We start from the raw sequence: 18,128 nt of genomic DNA, 5'->3' as shown, positions 1-18,128 counted from the left end.
AGAGAAGAGCGACTCGTGCTCTGTTAGCCCCTTGAGCTGAAAATACCCTTGACCATCATGGTAGATTAAAGCCCTGGAGGCATCAGCAGGAACTAATAAATCACACATGCATGGGACAGGGCCGAGTCTCCGAGCCAACATTACCAGCAATGCACGACGTACTGGCGCCCTGTCGTTTCGAACCTTTTGAGTACTGACCCTGCCATTGCCCTAATCCTCACCACGAGCGGCCATTTCAAGGATGCTGCTTGCAGACAGGCACATGGCGTCTCAGACGCATCTCTGCTGTACCTGCACTTCTGGGTCGGCGGCGAGGGTTGTGGCCACGATTTCCCATGTCTGGGATCCTTCTGCACATGCCGTTTCTGAACCGTACCTGCAGCAACGCGGCAGGAAAGGGGGGTTGATGGCCGTTCCAGGACGTAACATGTCGCGGAGATGCGGATGCATATAACAGTTCCAACCTCCCCCAGTGTCATTGACTATTAGTAGGCGCCACGATCAAAATGTCCGAACCAGACCAGCAGCTCCCGCCGCCGCCCGACCCTAGTGCTCCCCTCCAGGGCGCCGCGCGGACGATTGACCGCGAGGGCCTCCTGACAATCATCTGGGTGTGCTTTAGCGTGGCCACAGTCTTTGTGGGTGTCCGCCTCAGCGTCCGGTGGCGCCAGAATCGCACCTTTCTCCCCGACGACTGCTGGGTCATCTTCGCCTGGCTATGCATCCTCACCATGGCCATCCTGCAGACGCAGCAGATGAACGCGCTGTGGTACACGACGTATCTCATCGCCGGACGACTCGATTTCACCGACGTGGAGGGTATCAGCCAGATGCAGATTGAGCTGAAGCGGTGGCAGTTTCCCATCATCAAACTGTTCTGGACGACGCTGTGGTCCATCAAGGCGAGCTTCCTAGCACTCTTTTACCGGGTGATCAGGCCGTTGCCCGTGCTGCGAAGGCTCTGGTATTGTGTCTGTGTGTTTTGCGCGCTGGCTTACATTGGATGCTGGCTGGCCAGCGCTCTGACCTGCACGCCCCCGGGTCAATATTTCAAGGCTGGTATGTGTCTGCCATGTGTCCTATTGCTTGGCCCCCTTCCGCGTGCAGACCCTCGCTGACATGCTGCAGGTGGCTGCGACTCGGACAGAGACGTCTGGATGCAGCGCTTCAACGTCCTCTACTCGACGTCCGTCGACATAGCCAGCGATCTCATGATCATGGCACTCCCCATCATGGTCCTGGCCTCCCTCCAGCTGGACAAGCGCAAGAAGATTGGTCTTGGTATAGCCTTCAGCCTCGGGTTCATCATAATCGCTGTCGCCATCGTCCGCATGTCGCAGGTCATCGTTGGTGATCAGGTCGACCTCATCGGTCTCGCCATCTGGGGCGCGGTCGAGACAGCGACTGCCGTCGTTGTTGGGTCCCTGCCTGCTCTCAAGGGTGTACTGGCCCGGTCCATCAAGAACTACCAATCAACCAGGCGCACGGGCGGCAAGGATGCGACCGGTAGTGGTAGTATGCCAGTTAATGGGTATGCGCACGAGTCGAGGGGGAGAACAGTGCTGATCACCAACTCCATTCCCTTGGATGACGTGCATGAAAGCAGTCACATCGATGGCGGCATCTTTGTGCGTAAGACATATGAGCAGCATGTAGAGCAGAAGGCGCTGTCCTGAGGGGATATTAGCGAGGACGCGATTTGATAGTACGACAAAGTGAAGAGGTTCTTCATGATGACCTGATCTGTGCAGGGTTGGCGAGAACATCAGCTGTTACCGTGTTGATCTCAAGTTCACACTGTGCGTCGACCGGCGCCGTATTTACGATACTCCGAGGATCCATAGTTCTCACGCTGCCGGTGGCTCGAGATCCAAATCAGCCACCGCCGCAACCCGCCTTTGTTTACTTGCTATCCCTGACTCTCAACTCCACCAGGTCACCCACGAGAATGCCACCGGGCCTTGTCAACCCGCCTATTGTCGACGTCATATACGACTGGTTTGACTCATAGCAGTCAATTGACCTCAAGGATTTCAGTGATCTATCCTGGAGCGACCCATTCATTTCCCAGCGACGCCATCTTGCCTGAGAGGGCATCTGCATCACATCATACGGCGAAGCGTAGCCGTTGCTATCGCGAGGATGTTATCACGCCCGTGAAGCACGCCTGCACTTCCGCACGCGTCCCAAAAAACAGCTACGACAGCAGCCAAAGAATGTGCAGACTTTCCCAACGTCCGGGGCTTCCACTGGATCTAAGCGCAGCTCGCTGGCGACGGAGGAAAGAGACACTCCGCGGGGCGCCACCGGCCGTGAGTATAGCGTGCCCCGGCAGAGAACTTGGACTGATTCTTAATAGCTCTCTCCGCGCCTGCTCTAATGCCACCTACGAGTCAGCCACGACGAGCGAGTCCACCGAAACGACCCCGATCGATCAGCCCGAAAAGCGTAAGAATGCGGGACTTGTACATGCTCGTGGCGTCTCTCGAGTCTATGAAAGAATGGATGCAGGGCGATTCCTTTGAAGGAATGTCGCGGTGGTTCAGGACGGCGGAGATGATGGCAAGAGATGCAGAGTGGGACGCGGTCGATGTGGTCTGACTGCATTCGTTCGACTCCTAATCGACGGGTCATTCAAAACCGATACCCGAACTCAGAAGGCGATGACGAGTGCTGCCTCTTCCTCTTGTCGCGTTCTTCACTCTCCTTTGCCAAGTCGTGACGGACGCCAGCAAACACCAATACGGCAGGGGCCTCTGGCGGGACGGGTCTATCCATGGCTGCCACGTCTCGGGGGAGAATGAGGACGAGATAGTCGTCGCTGATGAAGCGAAATGTAAGGTCGAAATCCTCGCAGTGACTTTTCAAGCCTTTTCCGGTCCACGGTCCGCGAGCCTGCAGTCCAGGTTGCACTCACTTTATCGACGCATAAAGAACGACTCCTACCTTGCTAGGTCGGTATGAACTTGGCGCCTGGATCCTGGACGGGTTCTCTCGGTAATCACGCGTGGGGACAGCATGCAGAATTGCAGATGGTGTGGCCGCTGTGGCGGTATGGCGCGACGCGCGAGGCTGTCGCTAAGCGCTGGTCTTGGCTGTCGCAAAGTGCACCTCATGCATAAGTATTGTGGCTATGCTCACGCCGCACAGCACAGCGGCTATACCTTATGCTATGAGAGCGACAAGCGCCGGGGTAATTAGCTGCCTCACCTCAAGGTACCTTAACTAACCCCTCCACCACCTCCCGTTCATGATTAACTTCTTGAAAAGCCTCACGTCGTCTTATAGCCGCCTTAGTCGACTAAACTCAGTTTTCGCGTCCCTTCCAATACTGGTTGAACCTTTCCTATTTAACTCTCAACTGTATAAGGTGTTACAACGCACAACGCCAGCGCTTGTGCTTTGAACGCCATGGGTACACAACACAACGTGGAGCGCAGCAAGTCCGCGCGTAAGACCCCCCCATCTTACTAGTTCGCGATCCACCGTGTAACACACTAATCTCGATAGTGACACCAGAAAATTATGTCCGGGCAATAATTTCGCTTTCAAAGAGATATTCGAGCACCTCCACCTTCCCAGGAAACAACTATGTCGCTATGAAAGAATGGTTGCTGCAAGACCGTAGCCTTCTCAACTCGGTGAAAACGGAAGAAGATACCGCCATTTTTGCTTCAGAAACCGAGCAACCCCATGATTTGGTCGTGGTGTACAACAGCTGGGAGAATGAATGGGGTGTGCAACACTACAGTCAAGAGCAACATGAAGCCTTGTCGGCTGCCACCTCTGTCCCAACGGGAGGCTTCGGGCAGTTGGTCTTCATCCGAGGCTTCCTATCCCCATCGTGGGTGTCTGCCCTTGGGAGCAAATACAACATCGATCCTGAGTTCTTTAGGCGACACATGGATTTTCTTTCCGCTAGCATTGAAAGACATGCATATAGCCTGCCGTCACTAGCGAGTTCCTCGAACAACATTTTTCGACTTTGTGTCAGCACTCTTCTTCATCGCGATGATTTTGGCGGACAGGATCTACTTGCGCAACGATCAGCTAAAGCTACCGAGCTAGCAGGATACAAGATCCGACAGCTTGCTTCTACTAAAGTTCGCTGCGGAGACTCCTTGGTGCGCGAGTACTCCACCGTGTGCCCGAGCTTCTCCGTGATCGAACAGTGGATCTCACTCTGTATCACGAAGACAGAAGCGGGCTGGGCTGGTAAGAGACAGCGGTACATGTCCCGACAGAGTATATACTGATGTGCATCATCCAGCCATTGCTTGGATGGACCAAGGGAGACCACTAGAAAAGTCACCCACGGGACCATGGACAAGTCACATTGCATCCAACGCTACACCGCTGCCTATCATCCAACACCATCACAAGATGGCATTTCGAACCACCTCCAACCGACTAGATCCGGATGCGAATGCGGCGGCAGAAGTTCAGCAAAGCACAGCCATCCTTCCCCTGCAGTACTATTCATTGGCTGCGCTCGTGGATCTGGCCCGTCGAGCGCCCCAAGACCCTCTCTCCATGTGCATCCCGTTGTTTGCGCATGCGGCCTTTTCCGAAGTTCAGTTCTTAAATCTCATGGAGTCCAAAACCCAAATCCAGATCAATCTCGTAGCCGAAGCAGTTCCTGCCGACGCGCTGGCCACCTTTCAGTACTTTGCCAACATTCTCAACCGACATGCCCAGCAGCTCAAAAACAGTATCCGTGCAATCTGCAAATTGGCCGAGAGGAGTAGTCAAGGATCCAGCCCAATACCCAGAAGTGCCGCGTCCTCAGACACACAGACCAAAAGCACTGGCCCCAGCAGTTCTGGCGGCACCTTCACAGCAAAGGGCCTCTTGGAAGACTACGAACAACTTCATGCTCGTTGCATTTACTTGTCCAAAATGTGCACCAGGGGCATCACTCTGGCAATGAACAAAGCCATGATTGAGGAGTCGAGCAAAGCCATCGAGCAGTCCAAGAGACTGAAAAGATTGACCGTGCTTGCGACGCTCTTTATTCCTCTGAGCTTCAGCTCTAGCTTGTTCGGTATGAACATTGATCTCCTTGGGCAGAGCACGGTGAGGTTCTGGTGGTTCTTTGTGCTATGTATTCCTATCATGCTTTTCAGCTATGTTCTTTATCTGTGGGACCTTGAGGTTTTGAGGCGGTCCTGTATAACGTTTTGGAGACAATGTCGCGGTATTCGGACACGGGAGACTGCTGGAAGAAGCGAGAAGGATCTGAGCTATGTTGTGTGACGCATCTTCCTGTGATGTGTACTGAATGACACTCTCCGTTCTAGTACCATGCTGGCGATAGAAGATCATTTGCGCGTCACGCTTAGCAAGAAGCAGTGTAGGCATTACCAGTTTCCACTGCTCTGGACACAGATAGAACCACACTTACGATTCTTCAGGCGATTGGCCCGATTGTGGCGTAGCATGAGTACTTGTACAAGTCGACGGCTCACCAACATGCGTTTGTGACTGAGCGATTGCCTTGCAGGCAAGCCGCAACTGTGATTGGGAGCAAACTGCAAAAGCACGTCACTCTGATTTGACCCCGCATTGCCACGATAAGTGTTCCTACTCCCGAGTCCCCAGCGACCCCATGTCCCTCTGTCATATTGTTCATCTACCCGCCGCAACTCAAGCCCACATCGGACTCTAGTTCCACAACGTCTCACTCTTCCCCCTTCATTGGGCCGTGGATATGGCCACAACGGCGAGTTTCGCGACTTCCGGTCACCTTCAATTGCTGCGGAATGCGGTTGACGCCTCCCGAGATAATGTCGAGTAAGAGGCGCCCACACCCAGGGCCCAGGCCCCAGGCACGAGGACATGAATCTAGCCAATCCACTAACCCACGAATCTAGCCTCGTTCTCGTCCCTGGCACGAGAACGATCCCGCCAGAGGACTGGCCGTTTGCGAACCCAGAGTGGCTCGCCACTCTGCCCGGTTCCGGTGCTGGGGCGCGTGTCCTCGCGTACAATTATGCTTCGCCATTCGAGGGCACCAAGCCCTCATGGGAATCGATCTTGATGCTTGGCTACGACCTCCTCCAGCACTTGAGAGACGCGCAACCACAGCCAGCTCAAGGTCTAGTAAGCGAAACAGCCCATGGCAGTCCTTTCTTCTCCCTTTGTCATGCTTGCTAACATAGCCTCTCTAGACCACCAACAGACCAACTATGATCATCTGCCATAGTTTAGGTGGCATTATAGTCAAACAAGCGTTATGCGTTGCCAACAAACAATTTCCTCGGTATGGGTCAATCCTGAACGCCATTGCAGGTGTCATCTTCCTCAGCACGCCACATCGCTATGGTGACAAGACTGCCAATCTCACACGGTTTCGAGACGTCATGGAGGCAACAACAGGTAGGAGCCTCAAGATACCAAGCGCTAGTATCGAGCAAGAAGGCTCCATTCTACTCGACCTCGCAGATAGATTTGAAGAGATCCGGCTCCGTGCTCCTATACTCTCCGTCTATGAATTAAAGGATTCGAAAAACACTTCAACGCCATTACGGCCGAAATATCAACAGGTCAGTCTACAGCCGTCGATGGAAATATAAACGTTAACTCGGATTCTACACGCAGCTAGTCAATCGTGAGGCCTGTTTGACTCGTGCACCAATTGAGACGGTCGTTGGCCTCAATCTCAACCATCACGACACATGTCTGTTCAACAAGAGTGTCGGCGGCGAAGGCTTATCCGAGTTCAACAAGTTCGTTCAGGAGACTCTGCATGACGCTGCACGTCTTCTCGCACTCCGGATGGAGGACCGTGGGTTATTATGTATCGGAAAGTTTCGGAACGGTGCTAATACTGTCAGAGGAATATCAATACGCAACGATAAGCACCTACTCGCCCACTATGAGCGAACTACCACTTCAAGGTGAGCTCACGATCCACGCCACATCAAATCGCGATGTTGACATTAATCAGTTGAGCAACTAGAACTTGCCGAATGGCCATCACACAGAGCGACAGAAGGGACGTCTCTTTCCGGGTTCGAGTTAGTGCATCCTATAACACCAACCACTGACTTTCGGAAAACCATTCATTTACCATGCTTCCTTCTCAACAATCATTCGGCCAACAAAGATTTCTGCGGGCGCGAAGATATCCTCGAGCGTCTCGCGACTGAGCTGTTGCCTTCGCAGAACACAGTGACAGCGTCGGGAAACTCTCTACGGCAATTTGCACTATGCGGGTTTGGCGGCATCGGAAAGACGGAAATAGCCCGCGAGTTCTCCCGACGCCATAAAGACTCTTTTGATGCAGTCTTCTGGATCGTGGCGGATGAGATTGCGAAGCTTGACCACCATTACCAGCAAGTCTCGTTAGCACTGGGACTCGAAGACCCATCCGAATGCAAGAGTCAGGTTGTTAGCAGAGAGATTGTCAAGGGGTGGCTCTCCAATCCCCGGAAGCATCTATCGGGGTCGGACGAGTTTTCTCAGCCCGGACAAGCTGGATCGGAAGCGACCTGGCTTCTGATATTCGACAACGCAGATGATCCAATGATTCTGGCGGACTATTGGCCACAAGGCAGCGGGTCGATTCTTGTCACGAGCCGCGACCCATTGGCCAAGAGCGCGTTTACAAGGAGACCCTCAGGCCTCGATCTCGGCCCGCTAACGCAACAAGACGGCCTGTCCCTCTTCAACCATCTCACAACCACTTTGAACGACCCCGAAGACAACGCAGCCAGGGACATTTGCGCCGCACTTGGTGGCGTCCCTCTGGCCATCTCCCAGATGGCGGGTATCATCCGTCGACAGGATCTCACCTTTTCAGAGTTCTTGGAGCTGTATGCAGACCATGAAGAACATGCCAGTCTTTATGGGGCAAATCTGGACGCCAATTCGGTCACATATCGGCACACTCTGTCAACTGTCTGGGCTTTTGAAAAGTTGAAACCCCAAGCCCGGCAGTTGTTGGAGTTGATTTCATTCCTCGACCCAGACGCCATTGGAGAAGACGTATTGATGCAAGCATCGGCAGACCTGCTTGTCACGGGCGCACAGTTCAAGAAGAGCAACTATATTGAGGCCCGAGGGGATCTCTTGCAGTCTTCCCTGATCCAAAGAGACAAGCAAAAGCAACAGATATCTGTCCATCGCATTGTGCAAGATGCAATTCTGGCAACAATGGACGACACGAGAAAACGGTTCATGTTTGACCAAGTCGTACGAATTCTTTGGGCGGGCTGGCCATCAGCCATGCCCAAGCCATCAAAAGAACCAGAATTACCCCAGCCTAAATCAGCAGGTGGTAGATTACATGTCGGAAGGTGGCCTGCTTGTGCGGCAACCTATCCCCACGTTCTGAGGATACATCAGCTCTGGCCAACGATCCCCGACCTTTCTGAAGCCACCAGGGTGCACTTTGCAAAGTTACTAAATGAGGCTGCATGGTACGTCTATGAATTTGTTATACCCTTTACTGTTGTTGACCCGATATTGCTAGGTACCAAAAAGAGCGTGGACGAACGAGGGATTTTGATGGCTTTTTCGAAACCGCTCTTAGCATCTGCGAGTCCTCGGCGCACCCAGATCGGGAATCTGTACTTGCAGACATATACTTCTGCTTAGGAGCTATTGCCATGGACGCGAGCGATTTCGGGACAAGCCGCGTTTATAAGGAACGTTCTCTCGATCTGGTTTCCCAAATCTGCAAGGAGCAGGGAACAGTCGACGAGAGGCTGTACCTCGCCTACGCAGAGCGAGCTATCTCACGCATTCAAGATGGGCGGCCCGGGGAAGGCGAAGCCGATCTCAAGGAGGCGCTCCGGATCCGCAAATCGCTCGGCAACTACATTCCCCGGGCAGGGGAGGCCATGCTAGGTTTGGCTCTTCTTGCGCAGGGGAAACTTGAAGAGTGCAACACGCTTCTCCTGGATAGTTTGGCGAGAAGAGAAAAGGCTTTGGGCAAGGATGACAGGGAGTCTGTCCGTACTGGACTACTTCTTGACGCACTTGGTAATCTCCGTGCTGCGCAAAACCAATGGAGCGAGAGTTTCGAATACCACCTGAGAGCGTGGCGCCACATGCGCGCAACGGTGGGCGACAGGGATCCCTACACTGCGAATGCCGCTCATAAAGTCGCCGAGCACCTCTCCCGGTCAGGACGGAACGAAGAGGCAATGTGAGTACTGTTATATTTCACTAATCAGCCAAGATTTACTCTAACTCGGGTTAGTTCGATGATTAACAGGGCGCTGGATATCTGGTCTGTCGACCCGACTGCACACAAGAACCAGATTGCTCGCACTACCTTCTTCAAGGGTAAGTTGTTCGAGGCGACAGGCAAGACGCAGAAAGCCTCCATTGCTCTTAGAGTTGCCTGTCGTCTGAGGCTGGAGATCACCAAGGACGATCGAGACGTGAAAAGCTTGACGATGAAAGACTTTGACGAGATTGTTGCTTTCAGCGCTCGTTAGCGGCAAGAGAAGATCCGCGTTTGAAACTCATTCAATGTCATTTCTCACCGCAGATACCATGCCTAAATTAGTCTCGGTCACTTCACTCAAGCGTCGCCAAGAAAACCAGATCGGAAGAGACGAGTCGCAGCTCCTGTGGTCCGTGCTAGAGGGCTGCTTAAGAGCTCGGAGCCAACATCCCAAGCACCAACATATCCGCTCATTTACTCATGAGCCAGTATGCAATTCTCGACGTAATTACCACGAGAAGAACCACTTTGATCGAACGCTTCCCACAGGGGACCCTTAGGACCGCACAGTGATGCCGTACTTTTCGTAGTCAAAGTGATCCAGGGTCGGTATGCTCTCAGCCCAGCCGTCATCAATCTCTCCCAGTTGATTTTCATCGCCTATCTCGATCATTCCCGTCCTCCCAGCCAGTATATCCTTCTGCACCGGCTGGTACTCGGCCGCCAAACCTGGATGCGGGACCCAAACGACCCTCATGCCCGCCCGTCTCCCAGCTTCTACTCCGATCACGCTATCTTCGAACACCAAGCATTCGTTGGGACAGATAACCCTTTCGCCCGGGGCTGCCGCTGAGTTCAACGACTCCAACGCGACCAAGTACATATCTGGCGCTGGCTTGGACCGACCTTGGCGCACTCGTGGGTCGTCGCCTAGGACCTGCCTGTCAGACGGGAAGAAGTTTAGCAGCTGTCTTGTCTCCGGCCTCGAGGTTTTCAAATTGTAGCTGTGGCTCTTCGTAGTGGATGCCAATGCCAGCTCAATCATGGCCCCAGACGATTCGCTACGTGCACGGCTGAGTTTCGACAGAATCTTCTCAGCACCGGGCATAGGCTTGGATTGCGTAAAATGCAGTCGCATATTCTGCGCCGATTCACGGGCGAACTGCTCCCGGGAGATGGGTAACTTGGCCCAGTTGTGGAACACGTCGCCGTTTGTTGAGTTTGGGACACCCATGAGCTGGGCTCGAATCGACGGGACAAGGGCAGGCCTTCCATATTTTTCGAGGAGCTCGTTCGTGCTTCTAGTGATCCTGTCTTCGGAGTCGATAAGAAGCCCGTCCATGTCAAAGATACAGGCACGGATTGCGGGGAAGCTAAGTGGCCACTGTTAGCTGCGGGATTTCCGATAAGGTTGTTCAGTCGAAGTTCAGTTCGAAACCAATTCTAGGCAGTACTATATTCAGTGCGCAATTTCATGGGAGTCTTACTACGGTCGAAGGGAAGCCATGGCCAAAGCGAAGTGCTCAAAATCGGGTGTGAAGTATATGTAGAAAAAGGTCTAAGTTTACGGCTCGGGGATTTAGAAGTAAGATAGCCTCATGGACTCTATTAAATAATATGTTCTTTGACATAAGAATCTTGATAATAATATAAAGCTTTAAAATATTTATTAATAATTAATTTTATTCTAAAATATTTTTTACTAATAAATTAGAATTAATATCTTCTAGAGTCATTATTTATCTAAACTTCACTTGCAATTCCTTATGAATCTCCTCCTATAAAACACTGGACCAGTCCTGCCTCGCTAGATACTGCTCAATCGGCGTGGTTGCAACCTCCACACGGAGATCCCAGGGGTACACCACCGTTGGGTCACTTCCGTCGTACCCAAATTCATCCATGTACGGATACTGCGCGAGAAGGTTAGATCAATCTGATGTAGGGTAGGGCAGTGCACCCACCTGAAACATGTCGGCAATTTCCCGGCCCAGGGGTCCCATGATTTCCTCGAGCACCTTACGGTCCAGTTTCTCAAATTTGCACTGCGCTTTGGTTTGTCTGCTCCAAGCTTCGCACCATTCATTCCAGCTTATCATGGAGGTCGCGCCAACAAGATGGGTTCCTGGTGCGACATGAACGAGGGCCTTGGTCAAGTGACCTAGCGCCCGACTGTTAGCCCGCCACGTCTGTCAACCTGATCAAATCGGGGCAGCTTACCAGTATCTGCATTGGGGTCTATGATGGGAAACTTTTTGTCGCCGCTCATCGGCAGACTGAGCTTGAACGTCCCGTCTTCTTGCTTTCTCGGCGTGTAGTAGGGGACCTTCCAGTTACTAGCAAAGATGCCCAACTGCAGCAAGCTCGTCTTGGCCCAAAGGGCGGGATAGGTGGCCTTGAGATACTCGACTGCGGCCCACTTGGAATCAAAGTGTAGGTTGTACTGGATCTTGCCCTGGCTCAGGCCCTTGGCGTCGCTGAGTGTGCTCAAAACGAACAGATCGAGGGCATCCACATTAGCCGCTGCCGCGTCGATCAGCCTCTTCGCCTGCTCCGTCTCTCGCTCTGTGGCCAGTTCATTGACAGGGCGGTTCTCTGCCTGGGCTGCTGCAATAATCTTGGGGTCTTGCAAGTGCTGCACAAAGTCGGTGGTGCCAAAGATGACGTTGGCGCCGCGGAAGGCTTTTTCCATGGAACCAGGGACATCGAGGTCAGCCGTGACGACGTCCGCTCCACGGCTGGCCAATGCTCTGGCGGACTCCTTGGAAGGGTCCCGCGTGATGCCTCTGACCTGCCAGCCGGGTTCCTGGAGGAACGTCGCGGCGACTGAAGAGCCCTGCGGCTTGCTTAGTACACGAGCCTCCCCTATGAATACGCCTAGTGTGGAAATACCTGGTTGCCAGTGGCACCGACCACTGCAATTATTTTGGTCGCCATCTTCGTCTGAGGATTTGTTCGTGTTTAAGAGTACGATTTGAGGCGAGTCAAATTGATGCTTTGATTTGACAGCATGTGTCGTCTATGTGCGTTACCTTTATACCCGTCCTGTCCTGCCGATCTCCCCGAGACTGGAATATGTAAGATGCTGGTAGAGGATGTTGAAGACTAATCCCAACTAGTGATTCACCATGGCGACTAGGCCACTGAACTAATCTAGTCGCCTCTTAGCGCTCTCTCTTCGGCGTTCGGGCCAACTTTAACAGCCGGACGGAGCAATTCGTCGCTGAACACACCATTGACACCAGACAAAGGTCAAGCTTCTTCTCAACAATGAGCCTCGAGTTGTCGATCGCCAAGCCTAATTTCAAGCTTGCTTTCAAATCTTACAAGCTTAGAAATAGGGAGGCTGCCGGGATGTCCAGGAATTCCAAGTTCCTGCTGAGCAACACGCTAGCGGACTTGGAGATGGGACGGGGACATTACATCAGAATTGACTTTGGACCAGCACGATTTGTCCGCCTCAAACATGAACTCTGGAGTTAAGCTAGACGATGGGTGCGGCAACGAATGATTCCTACACACCTTTCTCTCAGAGTTGGCATCTTGTCTGCCCAAGACATTCAAGTCCTATCTCCGAAATGCCCCTCGGACTGGTTATGTTATTGATCTCTTTTCGTGGCTCTGGCACTTTCTACGTCGAGAATGACATTCAGCAAGTAAATCCCTTCGCTGCGTGGCATTACAAATCGTCATATCCAGCTACGAAGGGTCAACATGAAGACAGCAGACCATTAGTTCAAAAGGGAACATGCCTTCCTCTTGCTTCCAACCATCTTCAGCTCAAACTCAACATTCTCGCACAGTTTCTGACAAGAGAAAACATTCATCACAGCTCGACACCACCATCGTCCGACCCAAAATGCATTTTCAATGGCAATGGCTTTCATGGCAGCTACTGGCCGCCCTGTTTGTCCCTCAAGCACAGGCACTGGATCTGCCGTAATACACCGGCCTGAAGACGTCGCAGCACGACGCCATCCTTGAGATCACGCTCCACAACCCTGTCTCCGACGTCAACACCTGGAGCCAGGACATCCAAGTCGGCATGACGGATATTGTACGACGACTCCAGGCAGACAACGAGACCACGATGGTAATATTCAAGAGTGACGTTCCTCGCTTCTTCATGAACCACCTGGATCCGCAAATCCTCACCATTGGTAAGTAGAGCTTAACGAGAGAGTTTGTAGCACCTTGCCGCTGACAAGACGTGGTAGACAATGCCGTGGAGAACTTTTCAGCTCTCATGTACAATATCTCGATGCTGCCTCAGATCACCATTGGTGCCGTGGAGGGCCGTGCGCGGAATGCCGGCAACGAGCTGCTCATGGCACTAGACATGCGCTTTGCCGTCCAGCACGACGTTCTCCTTGGTCATTTCGAGGTCGGCCTGGGGACGTTCCCCGGCGGCGGCGGCAGTCAGCAACTGCCACGGCTCATTGGACGCGGCCTGGCCATGGAGTACATCCTCACGGCCAAGGACATCACCCCCAAAGAGGCAGAGAAGATCGGCTGGATCAACAAGGCGTTTGGGTCCGCGAAAGAGATGTACGACCACATTGATGAGATTACCTCACGCCTCACCCTGTTCCCTCGCGCGGGTATCCTTGCGGGTAAGCAAGCGATCAACCTTCGCGCCAACCCCTCGCGCGCAGACTACGAGCACGACGTCAATCTCTTCAATCCATTGCTTGCGAACCCAGATTTTCCGCAGATCCTCAGTCGAGTGTTGGAACTGACGAATAATGTCACCCTCGGCAAGGTCGAACTGAACTTTGGAAGGGAGGTGGTCCGGATCTACGAGTAGGAGGCTAGAGGAGGGCGAGGACTCGGGACTGGAACTGAGGACTCAGGAGGCAGGGTCTACGCTGCGATGGTGGAAAGATCCCTTGCATGTACTAGTGACTGTCTTGTACATACCAAATGGAAAGCCAAGCATCATGTGGCGCGCCGTTGTTCTACTCAATGTCAATTACATAAACTCTCCGAGCCGTTGGGTGTGTCTCCACACTCGATCCACTCAACTTGAACGCCAACGCGGAGAGCCGGGAACATGAAGTGAACACCTATTCTGGTGGCCTGGAACAGTTTGATGCATGATTAGGAAGAATTCCGGTGTAGGTGAAGGCTGGAAGTCAAGTCACTGCGTTGTTCTAGGTAAAGATTGCCACTTTTGCGCGAGGTTAACGCTGGAGGATCGGCGGTTTGTCGCCTCGTACCACTTTAGTAGCTTTTAGAAGGCCATAATTCCGTTTGCCAGAGACAATATCGGGCGATACCAGTTCTATCTCACATGGGCAGCAAAAGAGTCTGAGACGTGAGCCGGTTGGGTCGTGGATCAATCGAGAGTCAAGGCGCAACACCACGTCCGAGTCCCGGACTCCCGAGTCCCCGACCATTCTTCTCCGAGCTGGTGGCATGAGAAGATGTCGCCGAGCAGTCTTTCGATTTGTAACAAGTCCGCTCCGCTCCGCTTTGATTCGAAATCAAGAGCATACGTGGAAGGGGTCACTCAGCTATTAAACGAGCTCTAGGAAGCGTGTCTGAACCTAAAAGCATTAGATCAAATCCAACGATAGAACCGCGGCCTGTGCACCATTCTTCTCTCTCTCTTCGTATACTATGACCGCCTCCAAGCTCTTGGTCGTGATTGGCATCACGGGCACCCAGGGATCCTCTGTCGCCAATGCCTTGCTCCAGTCACCTGAATGGCACATCCGCGGCATCAGCCGCAACCCTTCATCTGCTGCCGCCAAGCTTTGGACTTCCAAAGGCGTCCAGATGGTCAAGGCGGACCTCGACGACGTTACATCTCTCGAGGCTGCCTTTAGCGGAGCCACTGCTATCTTTGCCGTGACCGATTTCTACAACCTCGTCTTCAGTCCCGTCCATGCTGCTGCAGCACACGAGGCTGGGATGGCGCCAAACGAATATGCGAGAAACATCGAGACCAAGCAGGGCATCAATATTGCAACCGCCGCCAATAGCCCAGTCGTGTCGGCCACACTGACGCACTTTGTGTTCAGCAGCCTTAGCGACACTAAGCGTTGGTCGGGCGGCAAGTACACCTGGAACTTCCACTTTGATGGCAAGGCAGACGTCGTGAAGCACATTAAACAAAAGGTGCCCGACCTGGCGGCCAAAATGAGCACCGTGCAGGTGGGAATGTACGCCAGCAACTGGAAGGGGGGCATGGGGCGCCCACAGAAGCAGGAGGACGGCTCATTTGTCGTCCAAATCCCAGACGTGGGTGAGACCAAGCTCCCGTGGATATTTGTGCAGCGCGACACTGGTGTGTACGTCAAGGCGCTGCTAGAGAACGAGACAGGCAAAGACATTCTCGCTTTTTCGGAAATGGCCACCTGGCGCGAGTTCTGGGAGCTCTGGTCGAGCATTCGCGGCGTCAAGCTCCGTGTCCAAGTGGTCAGCGTCGAGAGCTTTTTCCAATTCTTTCCAGAGATTCTCAGGAGGGAGTTCCAGGAATCACTGAGGTACATTACAGAGTTCGGCTACACGGGCGGTGACCCAGATGTGTGCGGCGACTTGCAAGAGTTGTCGCCCAACGCGAAGGCGACGTCTCTACGGGAGTATATTGGAAGCGAAGATTGGTCGAGCCTTGAGTAGGTGACTGAGTTGAATGTACTGTTTATCGTTGACTTAGACACTGCATATTGAGCTATTGCCGTTTCCTACTTCAGGAGCGTTTCCTGTCTTCAGAAACCGGTATCCTTCCTTTAGCAATCGAGAGCACCATGTTTGGAAGACTTGTATCCTGGCTATGCCAAGTATCTGGGCGCGTTTAGACTACCTCGGCCTCAACCACAGTGGCTTTGTCGTGTCCATCGGCCACGGCTTGAAGCTGAGGTCGCAAATTGTCGGCTGTCGCGGGCGAAAACTTGCGCGTGCGAACCCTGTGCTCAAAGAGAAGATCCAAATCCGTATAGGTCAACCCCATGGTCTCAGGGAGGCGGAACCAGGCCCAGAGAAGGAACAGAAATGCGATGCCAGCCCAGAAGAATCCTCCCTTGGCATCCCAGTTCCATGCGTTGCGACCAATGATCTGCGGCATGAGTGCGTTCGTGATGAACCCTCCAGCATTGTACGATGCTCGCGCGATAGCCACCGTCTTGACACGGAGTTGACTAGATGGAGTCTCCGCGACAATGGTGTAGCACGACGGGCCAACCTAATTATCCTTGTATTAGCTCTCATGCGCACCCCAGAGGTCACAAGGGCGTCCTTGAAGGGAGGACCACCTACCGTCAGCTGAAAGACAAAGACATGACCATGATAAGGACACCAACAGCCCAGGGAGCGCCCGTGTTACTTCGGGGAGCGAGACCAAGGAATCCAATGATGAGCAGAATAATGGTCATCCCGGCCAGACCGGTCACGTACATGGTGCGGCGTCCGACGTGCGTCATGATCCACCAGGCAATGATACAGCCGGCAAGCGAGAGGCCCATCTGACCCAGACTCATGGAGAAGCCATTGTCAGGGTTTAGGCCGGCTTGAATCATGAACTCGATGCCGTAGCCGATAAAGGAGGCACCGCAAAAGGCCTGCGTCGTCCAGGTCAGGGCTGCAATCTCCGTGCGACGCCGGTCAGCCCCGCGGAAGCAGTCCCAGTAGTGTCCGCCGGCACCGCTTGTCTGCGCTTCAAACTCGACAGTCAGACGCATCATGTCTAAGTGCGCATCAATGTCAAAGTCAATGTCGGGGCGGGGCGTCGTCAGCTTCTCTATGGCCTCGCGCGCCTCGCTGATGCGGTTGTGGCGGACGAACCACCAGGGACTCTCGGGAGTGAAGATTGTCGCGATGATAATAGGGACTGGCCAGGCCTGCAGGACAGCCCGACAGTGTCAGTTCACCTCAAACGCACTTGACTGCTCGGGGCACAGGTGAGGTTGACTTTTCCACTGGATGGTAAAGGGAATGCGATAAGACCCTTCGTCGTCGCGGTGAATGAAGCCGTTGAGGATGCCAGCAGCAAGGAACATTGAACTGGCCAATGACCCAACACATATTGATCTAGTGGACATAGAACCCAAATACATGTATGATGAGCTGTTGCGCTACTGAAACCGAGGACCGCGGGAGCAGAAGAGGGGGCACTCGCCCACGAAGTCGTGTAGCCTCTGAGATGAAGAGGACAGATGTCTGCTGCGTACGTCACGTCCAGAGTCTGGAAGATGCCCCAGGGGATGCCCTGCACGACACCGCCGGCGAGGAACATGGGCAGTCCTCTGGAGAAGAAGGGGATGAAGATGGCCCCGATCATAGCTATCATGGTGGCGATCATGGTTGGTGCATATGACGGGGAATAGAAGTAAGGTGGAAGAACTTGATATTCAATATTGGCACTAAACTGATTTTGCTGTGGCAGGGATAAATACGCCAGGTGAATCGGCTAAGACAGACCAGCGCAGCGAAGTTATCGAGAAAGTGCGGTATCTCGAAAGTGCCTCGGGCATGGCGGGCATCCACAAGGCTACGGACCCTGGTTGAGCACCCATCCAGGCAGTCTATCGTAGAGGTGCTAAGCCGATTCAAGGACGACACGAGACTGGCAATAATCAAGTGCTCCAGCCTATTCATGGCCGTCCAGCTGAACCTTTTCGATTCACAGGGTATCTGATCCAGCGGCGTCGTGGGCCACAGCAGCGGCGAGTACGCCGCCGGCCTCCTCCTTTGAGAATGCGCTCATGGCGGCACACAACCGCCGTATCCATATAGGCAGCATGCAGGTCGTTGCCTGGCTGGCTCCGACCCTAGCCGTCTACAGAGCTGCTAGTCGCATACAGCTTACTAACGTTCAGCGAAAGGGCATCAGCATGTCCTGAGAAAAGAAGCCTTTTGTCCTAGTACAATCTGATAGGATGTACACCTATGTGAATTGATTCCATGTCCGATGGCTCTATTTCTGTCGCTGAATGGCTCCCTAAGTGGC

The 18,128-nt window shown here is 53.3% G+C and overlaps 8 protein-coding genes across 8 annotated transcripts; 5 read left to right on the top strand and 3 right to left on the bottom strand.

Annotated features, from left to right (window-relative positions):
* Positions 1–506: 506 nt before the first annotated feature.
* F5Z01DRAFT_684196 (uncharacterized protein) lies at positions 507–1,676 on the top strand (the record flags this gene model as incomplete). Its single annotated transcript, XM_046265912.1, has 2 exons — positions 507–1,059; positions 1,129–1,676. 2 exons carry the CDS (start codon positions 507–509, stop codon positions 1,674–1,676), a joined length of 1,101 nt encoding a protein of 366 aa, XP_046113969.1.
* Positions 1,677–3,428: 1,752 nt separating this feature from the next.
* Positions 3,429–5,461, top strand: F5Z01DRAFT_667467 (uncharacterized protein). Its single transcript, XM_046264279.1, has 2 exons — positions 3,429–4,215; positions 4,271–5,461. The coding sequence occupies exons 1-2, from the start codon at positions 3,600–3,602 to the stop codon at positions 5,254–5,256; spliced, it is 1,602 nt and encodes a 533-aa protein (XP_046113968.1). The 5' UTR covers positions 3,429–3,599; the 3' UTR covers positions 5,257–5,461.
* A 25-nt stretch (positions 5,462–5,486) lies between these two features.
* Positions 5,487–9,592, top strand: F5Z01DRAFT_429490 (tetratricopeptide repeat domain-containing protein). The gene is made up of 8 exons (XM_046259676.1): positions 5,487–5,793; positions 5,874–6,102; positions 6,171–6,545; positions 6,601–6,787; positions 6,837–6,899; positions 6,962–8,423; positions 8,477–9,154; positions 9,209–9,592. The coding sequence occupies exons 1-8, from the start codon at positions 5,711–5,713 to the stop codon at positions 9,447–9,449; spliced, it is 3,318 nt and encodes a 1,105-aa protein (XP_046113967.1). The 5' UTR covers positions 5,487–5,710; the 3' UTR covers positions 9,450–9,592.
* Positions 9,593–9,734: 142 nt separating this feature from the next.
* Positions 9,735–10,556, bottom strand: F5Z01DRAFT_630407 (GS1-like protein; the record flags this gene model as incomplete). Its single annotated transcript, XM_046261728.1, has 1 exon — positions 9,735–10,556. A coding segment is annotated over one exon (822 nt), but the record flags the coding sequence as incomplete, so codon positions are not given.
* A 400-nt stretch (positions 10,557–10,956) lies between these two features.
* Positions 10,957–12,236, bottom strand: F5Z01DRAFT_731162 (uncharacterized protein; the record flags this gene model as incomplete). Its single annotated transcript, XM_046266700.1, has 4 exons — positions 12,071–12,236; positions 11,399–12,014; positions 11,143–11,339; positions 10,957–11,091 (listed from the first exon to the last, which is right to left on the bottom strand). Exons 1-4 carry the CDS (start codon positions 12,113–12,115, stop codon positions 10,957–10,959), a joined length of 993 nt encoding a protein of 330 aa, XP_046113965.1. The 5' UTR covers positions 12,116–12,236.
* An 812-nt stretch (positions 12,237–13,048) lies between these two features.
* Positions 13,049–14,125, top strand: F5Z01DRAFT_753983 (ClpP/crotonase-like domain-containing protein; the record flags this gene model as incomplete). The annotated part of the gene is made up of 3 exons (XM_046267101.1): positions 13,049–13,084; positions 13,137–13,338; positions 13,396–14,125. The coding sequence occupies 3 exons, from the start codon at positions 13,049–13,051 to the stop codon at positions 13,983–13,985; spliced, it is 828 nt and encodes a 275-aa protein (XP_046113964.1). The 3' UTR covers positions 13,986–14,125.
* A 574-nt stretch (positions 14,126–14,699) lies between these two features.
* Positions 14,700–15,966, top strand: F5Z01DRAFT_429461 (uncharacterized protein). The gene has a single exon (XM_046259675.1). It carries the CDS (start codon positions 14,801–14,803, stop codon positions 15,800–15,802), a length of 1,002 nt encoding a protein of 333 aa, XP_046113963.1. The 5' UTR covers positions 14,700–14,800; the 3' UTR covers positions 15,803–15,966.
* On the bottom strand, positions 15,967–17,480 carry F5Z01DRAFT_695691 (general substrate transporter; the record flags this gene model as incomplete). Its single annotated transcript, XM_046266266.1, has 4 exons — positions 15,967–16,364; positions 16,465–17,019; positions 17,050–17,209; positions 17,302–17,480. The coding sequence occupies 4 exons, from the start codon at positions 17,478–17,480 to the stop codon at positions 15,978–15,980; spliced, it is 1,281 nt and encodes a 426-aa protein (XP_046113962.1). The 3' UTR covers positions 15,967–15,977.
* Positions 17,481–18,128: the final 648 nt, after the last annotated feature.

This window comes from Emericellopsis atlantica (genome assembly GCF_019669845.1).
Source record: "Emericellopsis atlantica unplaced genomic scaffold F5Z01scaffold_43, whole genome shotgun sequence".
In the NCBI taxonomy this organism is placed as follows: domain Eukaryota; kingdom Fungi; phylum Ascomycota; class Sordariomycetes; order Hypocreales; family Bionectriaceae; genus Emericellopsis; species Emericellopsis atlantica.
The sequence above is the reverse complement of the archived record's forward strand: the minus strand, read 5'-3'. Positions and strand labels throughout refer to the sequence as shown.